Source organism: Geotrypetes seraphini, chromosome 2, assembly GCF_902459505.1.
Source record: "Geotrypetes seraphini chromosome 2, aGeoSer1.1, whole genome shotgun sequence".
NCBI classification, from domain to species: Eukaryota; Metazoa; Chordata; class Amphibia; order Gymnophiona; family Dermophiidae; genus Geotrypetes; species Geotrypetes seraphini.
This window is the reverse complement of record NC_047085.1, coordinates 85,410,727-85,428,392: the sequence shown is the minus strand read 5'-3', so window position 1 is coordinate 85,428,392 and position 17,666 is coordinate 85,410,727. Positions and strand designations below refer to the sequence as shown.

General features: G+C 41.3%; 1 protein-coding gene across 1 annotated transcript in view; it reads left to right on the top strand.

Moving 5' to 3' along the window:
• Positions 1-3,760: 3,760 nt before the first annotated feature.
• The window catches only part of LOC117355308 (carbonic anhydrase 2-like), a 59,358-nt gene continuing 45,452 nt past the window's right edge, over positions 3,761-17,666 (top strand). Inside the window, exons 1-3 of the mRNA XM_033933655.1 lie at positions 3,761-3,878; positions 4,122-4,313; positions 5,513-5,710. Of these exons, the coding sequence (XP_033789546.1) occupies positions 4,280-4,313; positions 5,513-5,710 (232 nt within the window). The 5' untranslated portion in view covers positions 3,761-3,878; positions 4,122-4,279. The remainder of the gene's footprint in view (positions 3,879-4,121; positions 4,314-5,512; positions 5,711-17,666) is intronic.

The following is a 17,666-nucleotide window of genomic DNA, read 5'->3' as shown; positions in this document are numbered from 1 at the left end:
TCACTCGAGGAACGTAGAGAGCGAGAGGAGATATGATTGAGACGTTTAAATATATCACGGGCCGTATCGAGGTGGAAGATGATATCTTCTTTCTTAAAGGACCCTCGGCCACAAGAGGGCATCCGCTGAAAATCAGGGGCGGGAAATTTCATGGCGACACCAGGAAGTATTTCTTCACCGAAAGGGTGGTTGATCATTGGAATGAACTTCCACTTCAGGTGATTAAGGCCAGCAGCGTGCCAGATTTTAAAAGTAAATGGGATACGCATGTGGAATCTCTAGGGGGGTAGAATCAAGGGGGGGTGGGTCATTAGAGTGGGCAGACTAGATGGGCTATGGCCCTTTTCTGCCGTCATTTTCTATGTTTCTATGGCAGGTTTCTAAAGTATGTTAATTGTCTATGTTCTCTTGAAAATTTGGTGCAAAGCCCATGGGTAATTCATTTAACCCTTCCCCCCCTTTTTTTTTTTATTAAGCCACAGTAGAAGTTTCTACCACAGCCCAGATTGCTAAATGCTCCAACATTCATAGAATTCCTATGAGCATCAGAGCAGCATTGGAGCATTTAGTGCTCTGAGCTGCGGTAGAAACTTCTACTGTGGCTTAGTAAAAGAGGGTCTGAGTGTATTTAAGTGTTAATTCTATAAGAAGCCATCTTTTTAACAACTCTAGTAGTTGGGACCTAAAGCCAATGCCAGGGAGACGTCATGGTCTGTGTCCCAATTATGACTAGAGAGACCTGGATGGGCTGGAGCGGGGCTTCAACAGCAATTCCAGTAGCTGGGAATTAAAACCAACGCAGGGCAGACTTCTACAGCCTGTGCCCAAAAAATGGGATGCAAAAAAAAGAGCAGCTATGTGTATTCAGTATCACATTCTATGAATTTATCTTGATGAGCAGACTAAACTAGACTAAACTCAAACTTAACTTTATATAAGAACATAAGAACTTAAGAAGTTGCCTCCACTGGGTCAGACCAGAGGTCCATCGCGCCCAGCAGTCCGCTCCCGCGGCGGCCCACCAGGCCTATGACCTGTGAAGTGGTCCCTGACTATTCCTATAACCTACCTCTACTTCTATCTGTACCCCTCAATCCCCTTATCCTTTAGGAACCTATATACCGGGTCTTCAACCAGAGGAAGCTCGATGCGGTTAACAATAAGTTTAAAAATATGCTAAAATACAAGGGGATTAATTTTCAAAGTGTTTAGCAAATAGAAAAGTTTTTAAAAGATTTACGAAAAGATTGGAAAGAGCTGGATGGACTTTGCAGGTTTTTATTTGCTTTCATCCACTATATTACCAAGCAGGTTTAGATAGCAGGAGCCCATTTAAATACTGGTATTCTAGCCATTTGCAATATGTGCATAAGTGGCCTTTAACACACATCAATGACCTCTAATTGAATACTGAGTAATGGAAAAGTATACACCATGTTTTGATGGTGTATTCTTTGACCTTGGGTGTATTGTATACGGAGAGTTTGGGGAAAGCAAGGGAAGAGTGGGCACTGGGAGGTATGTGTGGAAACGATAGTATTCCGGCTAACATCGGCGCAGGCATTGTGGCATTTGCATGAGCTGTAGGGCTGGTGTAAGTAATCCCACCTTAAATGTAGCTCCAGGGTTTTATAAAGATGATTAAGCCCGAAAAAGGTGCCTCAGTTTCAATTTCAGTTTATTATTTCCAGTCCGTCTTTGTCCAAGGCAGATTACTTAAAATATCTACATAATAAAACAATAATAATGCAAACTGGCATACTCGCAAAACAGAGCACCATATTTTATATTAAAGAAAAGATGGTTTGGGGTTTTTTTTAACGTTCACTTAAACTTGTATAAGTTTGTTAAATGCCTTAAGTACACAGGCAGCTTATTCTACTCAGATCCTAGGAACCCATTATTGAATTATTACCCTTCATGGGTATTAGTTGAAATAAATGCTGCCTCTCCCCTCCCCCCCCCCTTTTTTTTTTTTTTTTTTTTACCAGTGCTGACTTAGTTAAGCTCTGAACATCTGCAGAGCGTTTCAGCACCTGTTTCTCCTTATTGAATTGCACAGACAGGTAGAAAGCGTTGCTCTTTTAAATATATACAACAGCACCTAGGATGAACTACTGCCATAACTTTGCTTCGGTTTAAGGGCAACGAATGAAAACAAGTGCAAAGGATTGTTCATACAACCTGTTTAAAATAAGCCTCGAAATTCCAGAGTTGGTTTGCCTTTAGGCACAAGCTTTGTGACGGGAGGTTCATTTTGGTGCAATTATCCAAAGCCAGTGGGGACACAGGCAGGCGCTGGGTTGCTCGGGGATAAAATGCTGCGTCTCTCTTCTTGCCAGATGAGACATAAACCCTAAAGCTGACTGGGATCTCACAGAGTATGGTGAAGAAGACTGACAGGAAATATTCACACGGAGAATCGCAATGAGCATCAGTCACCAAGCCTCCTCACGCAAACCTCCAAACTCTTTCAAAGAAAAAACCACCCCCAAAACAACTGGCATTTTATTATAAAATATAAGAGATGGATTGGCGACAGAAGGTCAAACTAAAGAGCCCAAATAACAATTTCAGAAAGGATCTCTGCCTCTGAGTGTGCGGTCATTCCGGAAGATCCAGTCGCAGATGCAAATTGGGCTCTCTTCTTTGATTCCCCCCCCCCCTCCGAAATCTATTCTACTGTAAAACACAAATCAGATACAGACTAGTTTGAATTGAAACCTATTAACAGGAATGAAAGCTACTATACTATTTTAGTATCTTTAGAGTTCTGTGATCATTTTTCACATTAACTGTCTAAAAAGGTCAGTTTCAAACAAAGTCTGATGTTATGAACATGACCCTCAGCTTCCCAGCCCCTTTTAATATATTACAGTATACTAAACTAAACTAAACTTTAAGTTTTTAGACCGCATCATCTCCAAAAAGATAGAGCTCGGCACGGTTTACAGATAATTCAATAGATGAGGGAAGGACATAATAAGAAATTAGAGATTATGAAGAAGAAAGCTAGCTTTACATTTTAAATAGATAGTTTTACGTTTTGGAGAAAAACAAACAAACAGGTTTTCAGATGCTTTTGGAATAATTGGAATGAGCCTAGGTTCCGCAGCGGGGCAGGGAGGTTATTCCAAAGCTCAGTGGATTTGAAGAAAATGAATTTCCCTAATTTACCTGCATACATGACGCCTTTTTTTAAAGTTCCAATCTGTTTATTGTAAAAAAAACAACAATAACAACGCACAGATACAGAAAACATACATCAGCTTGTACAGTTCACAAAAGTCAACGAGGGGAAAGATAGTTTGAGTATGGGGGAGGATCTGGTAGTGTCAGGTCTCCAAGAATTCCAGGATAGTGGGATTAGGGGAGGAAGAATGCCATGTAGGATCTTGAAAATTAGGCAGGTGCATTTAAAGGGAATAACAAATAGTAAAGGCGAATGGAGGGTTTTCATCTTGTTTCTTCCACTAACCACCTCTGCTAACCTTAGCCAAATCGCCCTATTCTCAGCGCACAAAGCGTTTTAATTGTAAGTCATCTTAGGTTAAGAAAATACTGTACTTCTCTGTAACTATCTGGCCCTGGGCTCCAAAAGGCAAGGAATGCACGTAAAAGATCGAAATGTTTGTCCTGCAGGGGGCAGCAGCAGCCGGAAGAAGAGCTCGGCTCTTCTTCATCGAGAGGCAGCTGCCGGAGCTCGGAGCGGCGGAGACTGAAGCAGCTGTCACCGGCTCCGATCGGCCATTTAGCCGGGATTAAGCGGATAATTATTCCCAGGCAGCATTCCAGAACGCCCGGGCAGCGGAGGCGAAACGAGCGAGCACGAGAGCCTTCAAAGCGATGCAGTCGCAAAGGGAAGCAACAGAACATCGGTAGGAGGGGGTTCTTTTTATTTGGTGCCTTAGCGAGTAAAGCTGGTCTTGTGATCGATAGGGGGGGGGGGGGGGATCAGCGGGTCCGGGCCGGCGCTGTGGGGGCAGGATCCGGACTGCTCTGACCGCAGGCGCTGGGTCCGGCTGGGGTTGGAACTGGAAGGGGTGGGGAGGTGGTGGAGGTGGGGGGTGGGGGAGGGGGGCAGAGGATTCATGTGCTTCTCTCTCTCCGCCCCCGAGCAGGCTGAGCTCCAGGAGCCAAACCCACCTGCTGCGGTCAGAGGGAGATAGAGGCAGGGGACGCCTATAAAAAAAAAAAAAGCCCCCAGAAGGAACTCAAGGGCTGAGAGAGACAGCGAGCCGGGGCCACACGTTCACCGGGACAGACAGACAGACAGAGGATGGCACAACTGTGGGGCTATGACAGTCACAACGGTGAGTGACTAGCTCAGCTCTTGGGGTAAGGGACGCAGGCCCCCTCAGAGAAAGTGCAAGTCCGGTAGAGTGGCAGCAAGACCCATTAACTAATATGACAACACTTTATCCCCCTCCAGTTCAGCTCAAACACTGAGGATGGGCTCTGCTTCCTCAAGTCTTTAGTGAGGGCATTTATTGAATAAAGTCTCCTTTTATAATACAGTGTATAAGTATTTTTGCCTCTGATGCATAATTTTAGAGCTTGATTTTGCAGCCATTCTTGCCTTGCTGCCTGTATACGGTTCAGGTGGAAATATATGTTTTGTCTGTACAGAGAAGAGATTTGTGTTTCATGTGTAGAGGAGACTAGTGAGAAGTACTGCAGTGAGTCACAGAGACCATCCTCTCCATACTAATCACACAGCCTTTCCTTCCCAACTGCTTCCATAGGTCTCTGCCACCAGCATATAGAAACACAAACTAAGCATGAAATAATATTTCTTAGGACTATCAGGTATCTAAACTACAAATGCATTTGAAATGGAATCATTTTTTGCTATTAGTTAAATTCACTTTTTACCCAGCTAGAGAACGACAGGTGCAGTCTGCAGTATGGGCTGCATTTTCCAACGCCATAGGTGTTTGGTGCAAATCTATTGTTCTAAGAGACATTTTTTTCCTAAGAGAGGTGGCCCTTCAATGTTAAATGTCTTTGGGGGTTCTGCTTTCGGGATAGAAATTCCCTTTTTTTAGAATGTTACTCACACATCTTTAGGGAATTAAACATGAACTGCATCATTCCATCATGAAAACTTTCCTAGAAATCTGCTGTACTTCTATGAAGACGCTTCCACAGTGGTTAAAGTGTTTTGCTGCACTGTCATTGTGGGCCAGAAGTAGGTCAAACACTAGACAGACAGTTCTTCCAGGGTCCACATTATTTCCTTCAAGTGCCCTTGGATTGCTTCTGCTCTTCCTTGTGAATGACCTTCAGTGTTGCTGGTGCTTGTAGAAGCTGAGGCAGGCAGCTTATAAAGCACTAGGAATTCTGTGCTCTGCTGACAGAGGTGATGCATTTTAAATAATTCACTTAATGTGCAAGATTATTTCTAGTAATATGTGTTGATTTTAAGTTATGATGTTATTGTAGGATTGTGTATGTTATGTTTACATACCTGCTCATACAGGTTAAACTTTTTTGTTTTTAAATCTTGTAGGACCCGATCACTGGCATGAGAGTTTTCCTATTGCCAAAGGAGATCATCAGTCCCCTATTAATATCGTAACGAAAGAAGTGAACTATGACCCTGCCCTGCAGCCCCTTAAAATCCGCTATGACCCTTCCACAGCCAGAACTATCCAGAATAATGGCCATTCCTTCAACGTAGAGTTCGATGATTCCGAGGACAAATCAGGTTTGTTCCGTCTATGGGAAATTATAATTACTGCAGGGCTACTTTTAGATTGAATATGTGTCACAAGGTATCGTGTCTGTAGGAGAAAAGGAACTGATTTCAGCAGTCCTTGATCCTGTGGTTTAAACAAACATATCCATTATCTTCATTTACCCCCTAAATCCCCTTTTACGAAGTTGCATTAGGCGTTTTTATCGCCGGCCGCAGCGGTATGAGCTCCGACGTTTATAGGAATTCTATGAGCGTCGGAACTAATACTGCCGCGGTCGGCGATAAAAAAGCCTAATGCAGCTTCGTAAAAGGGGGGGGGGGCCTTGGTTTCAATTAATTTTTTTCCAAATATATTACAAAGACTAAACTCTACCAGCTTCATCTTTGGCAGTTCAGTGTTGTGGAACATTGTTAACAGGCATGGATTCGGAGTAGAGCTGCTCTTGTTCATACTTATAAGTAATAGGATGAAAATTGGACTTGGCACCAGTGTCCATATCTACATATTTGATCCTTTTGGATTATTGCTGATGGCTACAGGATATCGATATAATTAAACTGGGAAACCTGGTGGGCTGTCAGGAATGGACAGATGACTGGGGTGCTTCAGCCTGAAGCAGTTATCAGATGAAATAGAGCTCCCCCTCCTCTTGTAAAACATTAAATAATGTCATTGGAGAAAGATGTTGCCCTTGATGTGCTCAATTTGCTAGCGAAATATGTCGGTAGCTGCAGAAGCAACCTAACAGGGTGAAGTCAGGCTTCGTCTGTCTCTTGTTTGTCAGAAAGCAACTGAAAAGTTTGTCCTTGGATGTTCATGCAGTGGTGAAGTAGCAGTGCGAAAGAGCCTGTCTTGATTCTTCTTATCTAAACTGGTTCTGCAGTAGCTGAAACCAGATGTGGCTTGAGTGATAGAAAAGGCAAACACACTGCATAAGTCCAGGCGGCAGCATCACTGTGCTGGCTGGATTTGAGAGGAAGGTGACTGGTTTTCCAATCTGGAGATTAGTTTTGGCAAACACGCTGTTTGACGTCTCCTCTGCTCCCAGAGTTAGCTGAGAACCAGGCTTTTTATTTTTTTTTACATAGGCTGGATTGTGGTGGTTGTACTGTTGTAATTCATCAGATTACCTGTTCCATAAAATGGACCTGTGTTTTTAATCTTGAAAGGGAAATTGAACAGCATGCTCGCTATGTTGTTATGAATATGAATTTTTACTTTATGAACTTACCTTAGGACTTTTATTTAGTACTACCCGAGAGCCACTCAGAAATGACAGGTAGGGATGGGCTGTCCTTTGCAAATGACCTGGGATATGTCATCCCATTCATATCCCGTGCCGTTAACAAATGAAAATAACAAGAAAAAATATAGCATCTGGTGCCGATGATGGTGCACACATTTTACAGAATGTGCACTATTTGCAAAGAATGTGCACTCTTTAGAAAGGGTGCATGTGGGCAAAGCAATACACACGTATGCACCAGCAGGAAGAGTGCACACTCACGACGGCATAGCTCCAGTAACTAACAAATGCTTGGAAAAAAATTAACAGAACAAACATTCCCAGAAATGGCACAGGAAGTGACATGAAACCAAGATTTTCTGGCTGCCCATCTCTAAAGAGAGGTTCCAGCATTAGAACAGTGATCGCTTGAACTGTGATGCAAGTTCATTGTGGGCCTTCTACCATATGTTCTCATTCTCTCATATTGTCTCTCTCTCTCTCTCTCATATTCTCTCTCTCATATTTTCATTCTCTCTCTCACTCTCTCTCTCTCTCTCTATATATATATATATCTATATCTATATAATCAAGGCACCAGCTCAGCTGTTAAAGTGAATTGAGTTGGTAGTGGCCAGGTTGGACACATTTCCCCCAGTCAAGGCAATGCTGAGTGGCCTAAGGTGGGAAGTGGAATGTAGCAGAGAATAAGCTGTATTAGCAGAAGCACCATTGTTGAGGCTGGACAGCTGTTCCTCTCCTCTCATATGTAACTGCTGCCTGCACACTGCATCAAGGGATTGGCATTGCTTGTTTCTAGGGGCTCACTTCCTTTCTTGACACATTGCCCGTTACCCAGAGCAGCCCAGCAATACAGACAACTCACTGGACAAAATGTCATACTCCTTTTATATGTGACAGACAGAAAGCAACTTTTCTGGTATAGGACTAAAATACAATGCAACATTTTCTCCATGATTCATATATAAGGGGACTATTTTGGTGTTTGTGGTACTACTATTTCAGTAAACTAATTAGTTCCACGTATTCTTTTTTAGTTGGGAACAAACCATTAAATATAACAGGAATGATGTTTTGTGCTTGATGGAATCACCAGTAATTCTTATTTCCTTTTTTTTTTTCCTCCACAATAAATTGGAAAACATTTTATTGATAAGCTTATAGATTGAACCCTGTTATATTTTGAAGCAGCTGCTGTAGCAATTATTTGGGGGGTAATTTATTTGCCACCTCAAATAGCTGAGATCCATTTTCATTTCTGAGAAATTCAAATTCAATTGAATCTTGTTTGTATTGAACTTACAGGAAAAGCAAAAAGCAGAGATCAATAATTAAAAATAATCATCCGGTAGATAAAAGCAAGCAATTAAAAAAAATAAGGTAAACCGAGCAGCAACAGTCAGAGAATGGTTGAAAGAGACAACCTAATACAGCCCAAATAAATATACAATACAGTATATCCAAAATAATGAAAACACAAATAAGATGCAAAAATAATCAAAAGCTAAAATATATCAGACTATCACAGATTGTTCAGCCCAACGAGGAAAACTAGAAATTTACATTTATTCGCATATCCAAAAATTACTGGTTGCAGATACAAGACTTTTTTGGATAAGACTCTTGCATTTACATTACATTACATTAGTGATTTCTATTCCGCCTGTGCCTTGCGGTTCTAAGCGGATTACAGGTTAGAAGATATCTGGACATTTCCGAGAGAATTACATAACAAAGATTCAAGTAATTACAGAATACAGTGGAGAATAACAATACATTTCAAGCGGGTAAGCAGCAGTCCTGGTTGGGCAAATGCATTGGTGGAGCTATGTTGTCTAATGGTGCATTTCGAAAAGGAATTAAGTCAGCGTTGTTTGACAAATTTATTTCCTAAATGTGGGTACTCTTGTTAGCAAAATTTTACACTATGTATATTTAAGAAACTAGTTGTGTTTTTAACCATTTGTATTTCGCTGATTGTCCAACCCTCTTCTGTGTAAACCGCCTAGAAATCATTTGGTTATGGCGGTATAGAAGAATAAAGTTATATTATGTCATGTTATGTTATGAGAGGTAATGCAAAAATAAGCATATATTTTGAAAAGCCCATTTGGATAACAACATTTTCACCACTCCATAAAACCTACAAAAAGTTAATTCTATGAGCATCGGAACATTTATCTCATTGGCCTGCATTGGCCTGCTGTTTAGTAAAAGGAGCCCAAAATAATGTACAGCTGGACCCGACACGGTCCGTGTTTCGGCAAACATATATATTAACACCATAATTAATGGAGAAATCTCTTTTGCTATTGTGCTGTTATGCTTTTCAATTATCTCAGTAAAGCTGTTAAGTATTACTGAAAATAAATAGGCAGTATCCATTGTTTCTAAACTTAAAACAGTCCTATAGTTTTGCTCGATGTTCTTGTGCCGGCATTAAGAAATTCTAAAGAGCTGCACAGATATTATCCCCCAATGAAAGACGATTCATCAAATGCCAAACATAAACATAATGAGGGCACATTATATATTCTCTATGGAGCTCTCAATGAGAATGTAACCTGCAAGGGCCATGGGTGCCCTTTTACATCTGTTATTTGTGTGGATCAAGTCCACAGGGAAAAGCATGTGTGGAGATTTGAAAATTGAATTTCTGCAGGTACATTCATTTCCCTGACCACCCGGCCCTGGAAGTGCTCCATTTTTCTTGTGAGTAAGAGCATGTGTATGTTTTATTTGCTTATAGGCAGGATAGTTTCTGAAAACACTCGTATTACATTCATTACTTTGGAAGTTAGTCTGCAGGCATTCAGACTCGTGGATACCAATTCAAGACGCTTCAGGAGACAGCCATGAGCTATGCTCACAGTTTAATTTAGTTAGAAACTAGATTGTTGGATGAGTCAGTAGAATAACTTGTCAAATGCTGCTCAAACATGGAGTTAATATCCCATTATATATAAATTATTTCATATGCATGGTGGTCACTTGGTCCATTGCACTCAAAAATATGTCTGTGCTGCATTTTTAATCTATTTTATGCTTCATTCTGGTCCCTCAGGCTATCCTCGTGTGCCCCACATAAAATTGTTCTTGGAATGGTAATTAAGGCTCTTATTTATGTTGAGGGGCATTTTCAATATGACGTCAAAATCCAATGCTGGATGTTTTGCATTAAAAAAAAATCCATGGTCATTTTTGAATCAGAAAAACATCTCTTATTGGTTCAAAAATTGTCACGTTAATAAGGTTTTCTAGTCCACCTTTACCTATTCAGTTCAAGGTCATATTACATTACAAGAGGTTGGGTCAATTACCCAGGAAGTTATAATGGACAGATTGACACGGACATTCAGTAGGGTTGCTAGACATTTTTGCATTCAGTTCATCTAGGAAGGAGTGGCTTAGAGGTTAGAGCTACAGCCTCAGTACCTCATTGTGGGTTCAAATCCTGTGCTGTTCCTTGTGACCCTGGGCAAATCACTCAATTCTCCATTGTCCCAGGTATGTTAGATTGTGAGGCCACCAGGACAAATAGGGAAAAATGCTTGAGTACCTGATTGTAAACTGCTAAGATAACTTTGCTGGGTGGTATATAGATACCATAAATAAATCTTTCTTTAAGGGCCATTTTCAAACAAAAAACATCCAAGGGAAAAACACACAAAATCAAGCCATTAGGATGTCTGGAAGCCAGCAGTCTTAACTAGACTAGCTACACGATCATTCCAACAGAACAATGGCTCACCCTAGAAGGCATTGCAGTGAACTTCACAAAAAAGGGTTTCAGGTACACATCATAACCCTCTTATTGTATGGTGAGCTCTCTAGGAATAATAGAAAAATGTACTGTACCTAATTATACCACTACCATAGCCATTATACCTGCAAATGTTACCAAGATGTGAGTTCAGTGTTTTTTGGGATGCTTATACTGTCCGCACAGTGAATCACTAAAGGATAAGGAAGATGATGAAGTCTTAATCATTGACCCTTGTCACCACCTCCTCCTTAATGTTTTGCCAAAATCTTACTGTTGCTGATTTACTCTATAATTGGATTTCAATAAAGCATTGTCACAGTATTAAAGATAAGTGATAAAACTTACTGTGACAATGCTTTATTGAAATCCAATTATAGAGTAAATCAGCAACAGTAAGATTTTGGCAAAACATTAAGGAGGAGGTGGTGACAAGGGTCAATGATTAAGACTCTAACCCATTTAGCTTTAACATTACATATATATTTGTTGAATCAAGTGAGTTTCTGAGACCCTTTACCCTCCTTTCTTATATATTACACTCTGAAGTGGGGTGATTTGTATTTGTGGAATGCTTATACTGTCCACCACATGTACCAGTTAGAATGGGATATGGGTCTGGTACCCCTTCTCGACAGTCTTTTGCATCAACCAATAGGCTACTCCAGGGACCTGCTTGCTGCTCTAAGAGAAATTCCCATTATATGTGCAACTATCATAGAGCCTGATATGTACTGTCACTTTCACCTCATAGGGGGGTGGGGGTAGGAGGGGTAAAGTCACCACTGGGGAATTAAGGGGGGGGGGTTCATGGGTTTAATCCCTCCAGTGGTCATCTGGTCAGTTTGGGCATCTTTTTGGTACTTTTTACAATGTTCCATTATCACAGAAAAATTTTCAAATCATAAGCTCACCCTAGTCCTGCCTAAAACATGCCTCAAACACACCCCATTGAGATTTAAACAAGTTGCATAAAAAAATCTTAAAATGAGTTTCAAAAATAGAAATTTTGATGTTTAAAAAAAATTTTTTTTTTTAAAAAGGTCCATCTGCCATTTTGTGCTGTTTGTGGACAATTTTCTTTTTCAAATATGAGCCCCTAAGGGTTTTTCCCCCCTCCCTTTAGATAGAATTGCAAAGAAGCTTAAGTAAATAAAATAGATGGTGAATGAAACTAGAGTTTTCAGTTTTGTCCAAAATCGAATCTACAGCTGAAATTTACCACTCGGTTTTGACCAGGTCCACCTTCTGACCACTCATTAGTCCTCCTTGGGTCTACCTTAGAAGCCCTGGTGGTCTAGTGACCTCTTTAAGCAGGAGTGTTCCCCAGTCATTACTGCTGCCCATGCTGGTTCCAGTGTCAAAACGGTTGCCACAAACTCCTGCAGCAGTCTTGCAAAGCCATTTTGACTGTGGAGCTGACATGGGAAGAAGCGACTGGGGATCACTTCTACCCCCGAAAAGGCTACTAGACCTCAAGGGCTAAGCTAGCTCATGAGATGGCTTACAGGTTGTGGGAGGGCGGAGCTGGTGATCAGGGGGTGGCAGAGAGTGGTCTCGCTTGTGGCTGGGGAGAGGGAGTTTCATTTTTAGCTGAGAATGCACTGACATTTTGACTGAAACCGGAATATGGCCAAATCTAGATTCGGTGCTAAAGGAAAAAAAAAAAAAATGGAACCAAAATTTGTTCGGTCTCTAAAATATTCTTATTTGCCATTTATAAGGAACAATTTTGGGTGTGGCACTTTAAAGAAAGCCCAGGAAGCTAGAATTGAGCATTAAAGGGGTAATTTTTTAAAGAGATCTAGATTTAAGCACTAGAAAAGCACCTATTTGAAGTTCATTCTGTGAATAAAAATAGGTGCCTACTTTTCCTTATAGAATACTAGTGTAAGTGGCTGAAATCATGTTTATATTCAAAATGCAAGCACTTAAAATAGCCTTAGAGTTGTTGTAAATGCTCACGCCTAGATTGCACAAGGCTGTATATAGATAAGATTTTATAGTCGGTTGGGTCGATGTTCAAAGCAATTTAACTGACCAGAGACATAGGAAAATCCACTGCTTATTTCTAGGATAAGCAGCATAAAATCTGCCTTGGGATCTTGCCAGCAACTTGTGATCTCGGCTGGCCACTGTTGGAAACGGGACACTGATCTTGATGGACCTTTGGTCGTCCCAGTATGGCGACACTTATGTTCGTATGGCCTGGCCAGTTAATTGGCTTGTGCAGGGCTGTCTGCTGATATTCAGCAGCACTGAACTGGTTGAGGAGGGTCTCCACTTGTCATCTTCCATAGATAGAAAAATGTGGCCCAAATAAAGGGGCTCCTAACTCTGGACCTAGTTGAGATCACGCACTTTGGATATCTTCATTAGAGATCCCAAAATAGCCCCTGAAAAAAATGTCAATTTCTGAGACTATTGAGCAGGGAGCTCTGGATCCTGTTGTCACTGAATATCAGCACTCAAGTTTCAAGTTTTATAAAAAAAATTTTGATAAAACGCTTATAACAAATTTCTAAGCGATTTACATTAATAGGAATCAACATCTGGAGATATATAAGAGACAGACATAAACCATGACTAACTTGAATCTAGGGTAGGGGGTAGAACTAGGTACAATTTCATTAAAAAAGAAGAACACATGGGAAAAACATCAGGGAAGGGATAAAAATTGCCTAAAATAAGGCTGTATTTGAGAATAGCAGGGCGATGATTGTGTTGCACAAAGTTTAACTGTTTTTTTGAACTTATTGTTAATCGAAAGCGTGTAAGTAAAGGAAGCTTTTAAGGGAGCCTTTAAATCTCTCTAATGTTTCTTCCTTAAGATGTGTTGGTAAGAAATTCCATAGCTGGGGAGCGGTAACTGAAAATATATCTGCATGTGTATTAATGACCTTTAGTGAATGCCAAACTGAAAACTGACTAATTCATGGGGGGGGAGGGGAGGGATCAGGGCAGAGTTGGCAGTTATGTGGTTAAGTGCCGATATTCAGTGCTTAACTGATTAAGGGGCTTATTTTCAAAAAAGAAAGACGTCCAAAAAGTGACATAAAGGGGCATGTGGATGTTTTGCGTGCCAAAGCCTTCTGATTCGCTATTTTCAAAACCTATTTTCTAGAGGGATATCTATGCTGTTCATCTGCAGTTTGCTTAAATCTCAAGGGTACGTGTTGGAAACATGGTGTGGGTGGGACTAGGGCGCGGTTATGACTTGAATGTTTTTCGGCCATAATCGAATATTTAGAATACGTATAGGGCACAGTTTGGATTTTGGCGGCTAGGCCTGTTTTAACAATGAATAAGTGCCAAAATGGTGCTCAAACTGACTAGATGACTACTGGAAGGATATAAGCATGGCTCCCCACACTCCCCCAGTGGTCACTGATCACCTCACCCCCCCCCCCAAAGATATAAATAAAACAGCACATACTTGCCTGTATGCCAGCTGCAGATATTATGCTCAGTCCTAATAAAGCAGCAAGCAATTGTCTGGAGTAGCCTGGTGATCATTGCAGTGGACTGCAAAGAAGGGGACCCAGACCCATTTCCCACTCTAACTACTATACTTGTGGAGGAAAGTATGAGCCCACCAAAAACCTACTGGACCATCATATAGGTGACACATTCAGGCATGAGGGCTATTGATGTGATCTACAGTTGGTATTTGGTGCATTTTGGAGGGCTCAGCATACAATATAATCAGGTTGTGTTGAGATGTGTACCAGGGGCCTTTTATATGAAGTTCACTGCAGTGCCCCATTACTCTGCTGGGATGTCTGTATGGCCAGTCTACTGGCCCCTCCTAAATTCTAATGGTTTGTTCTGTGCATTTTTCTTTTGGTTGAGTTTTTTTCAAAAATGGTTCAAAAAGGTAGACACGTCTGAAAAATGGCTATTTTTGAATTTTTTTATTTTTATTTTTTAAACCCAGGATAGAAGTTTTGCAGTTTTAAAAATTTGCATGTTTGGTACTGGACTTTTGTGCGTCTTCCAGAAAACATCCAAACTCCGATTTGGATATTATGTTGAAAAACGGCCCTCTAAGTTAACCAGAAAAATTGGACTGCATAGAACAGTGTATCGCAAACTGTCTGCTGTGGCACACTAGTCTGCCGCCTGAGATTTCAGGTGTGCCCCAAGATGCCAGGGAGGAGGAGAGGCGGTGTAGGCAGTCAGCCAGCGCCTCTCCTCCTCCCTGGTACCTCTCCATGCCTCTTCCCTTCCAGCAGCCCCCCACACTGGCGGCTCAGAGCCTCATCTTGTGGGCCTTCATGCATACGCAGATGTCAACATGATGACATCACACATGCGTGATGTCTGCACACTTTTGGATGCCCTTGAGCCGCGGCCACCAGTTTAGTGTGCTGCAGCCATGCGAAGTTTGCGCGACACTGGCATAGATACATGAAAGCAGATAAAGGCCAAATGGCCCGTCCAGTCTGCCCATCCACAGCATCCACTATCTCCTCCTCTCCCTAAGAGATCCAGCGTTCCTATTCCTTGCTTTCTTGAACTTATACACAGTCTTTGACTCCACACATCTACCGATCTTTCTATAAAAAAAGTATTTCCTTAGATTACTCCTGAACCTATTACCTCTTTAACCTCATCCTATACCCTCTCATTCCAGAGCTTCCTTTCAAATGAGAGAGACTCAACTCATGTGCATTTACATCACGTAGGTATTTAAATGTCTCTATCATATCTCCCCTCTCCGCCTTTCCTCTAAAGTATACATATTGATATCTTTAAGTCTGTCTCCATACGTTTTATGATGAAGACCACCAACAATTTTAGTAGCAGTCCTCTAGACCAACTCCATCCTGATTATTTCATTTTGAAGGTGTGGTCTCTAGAATTGTACACAATATTCATCAGGGGCATCAATATCTCCTTTTTCCTACTGGCCATACCTCTCCCTATGCACCCTAGCATCTTTCTAGCTTTTGCCATCGCCTTTTCAATTTGATTGGCCACCTTTAGATCATCATATGCTATCACACCCCTCTTATGTGCACAAAAGTACTTCACCCCTAAACTGTACCGTTCACTTTGGATTTTGCTGCCCAAATGCATGATCTTGCATTTCTTAGCATTAAATCTTAGCTGCCAAATTTCAGACCATTCTTCAAGCTTCACTAGGTCCATCCTCATGTTATTCACACCATCAGGGTGTCTACTTTATTAAAGATTTTGGTATAATTTGCAAAGAGGCAAATCTTACCTGACAGCCCTTACAAAAAATGTAAAAAAGAACAGGTCCAAGAACCAAACTTTGAGGCACACCACTGGTAACATCCCTTTCCTCACAGGGATCTCCATTGGCCACTACAGCCTGCCATCTTCCACTCAACCAGTTACTGACTCAGTGTGTCACTCTGGGGTCTATTCTGAGGGCACTCAGTTTATTTATAAGATGCCTGTGTGGAACACTGTCAAAGGCTTTGCTAAAATCTAAATACACCACATCTAGTACACTCCCTCTGTCTAATTCTCTGGCCACCTAGTTCAAGTGACCAGAAACTGATTAGATTTGTTTGACAAGACCTGCCTCTAGTGAATCCATGTTGCCTTGGGTCATGTAATCCAGAGAATTCCAGAAACATCACTATTCTCTTTTAAAAGTGTTTCCATTAGTTTATTTACCATAAAGTCAGACTTACCGGCCTGTAGTTCCCTACTTCTTTATTACTTCCACTTTTGTGGCGAGGGACCATGTCCGCCCTTCTCCAGTCCTCCAGTACGACTCCTGATTCTAGAGAAGCATGTAAAGGTCAGTCAGCAGAGCCACCAGAACTTCCCTAAATTCCTTCAGTACCCTTGGATGTACACCATCTGGTCCCATTGCTGTCCACCTTCAGTTTAGCTAGCTTCTTATGATCACAATCATCTGAAAATCAATCAGATTCTACCGCACCTCCATCTTTACTTGTGTTTGTCTTCTGCGGTACTGCTCCTGGCGCTTCAGCTGTGAACATAGAACAGAAATATTTGTTAAGCAATTCAACCTTATCTTATTCATCTTCTACATATGCCCCCCCCCCTTTACCTTTGAATCTCACAATGCCATTTTTGCACTTCTTCCTAACTAATATACCTAAAAAGTATCTTGTCTCCCCATTTTACTGTGTCAGATGTGTTTCTTCACTCTCTGGAAACTCAGATCCATTAAAGCTTATTTCGATACGTCGGCATTTAGAACCCTGGTCCAATCCCTGGTACTAAGTCAACTTGACTACTATAACATCGCCTACTTAGCCATTTCCCCAAAAAATATGCGACGTATGCAACTAATGCAAAATGCAGCGGTCAGATTAATCTTCGGACTAAAGAAATTCAATCATGTATCACCCTTCTACCGGCAGTTACATTGGCTACCGATGGAAGCACGCATAAAGTTTAAATTCGCCTGCTTCTGCTTTAAAGCGCTAAATGGACTTGCCCCTAAATACATAATTGACCTTTTCTCCTTCTCTGCCAACAGACACAAGAGAAGCTCTCATTCCTACTTCGTTTCCCCCCCAGTTAGAGGTTGTAAACTGAAAAAACACCATGAACACCTTCTTTCACACCAAGCAGCATTGTGGGGGTAAAGACCTAGATCAACTGCTTTCGCCCACTACTTTTGAGGAATTCAGAAAACGTCTAAAAACTCAACTGTTCCTAAAGTATCTAGACAACTGACTGACTCATCTTCTTTCTCCTCCATAGTGATTCCTCTGTCCTATTAATCTCTTTCTCCTCAACAAAGCATTTCCAGTCCTATTAACTCTCCTCTTCCCCCCCTCTTAAATTCAATCAATTTGTACCTCGCTTAATCTATTGTAAACCGCATAGAACTTAACTTTTCCAGATATTTTGTAGTTCATGAAGGCTAACCTCTTTTTCCTTACCTTTTCAACAACTACTTTTGAGACCCAAAGCGACCTTTTTTTCCTCTTACTTACTT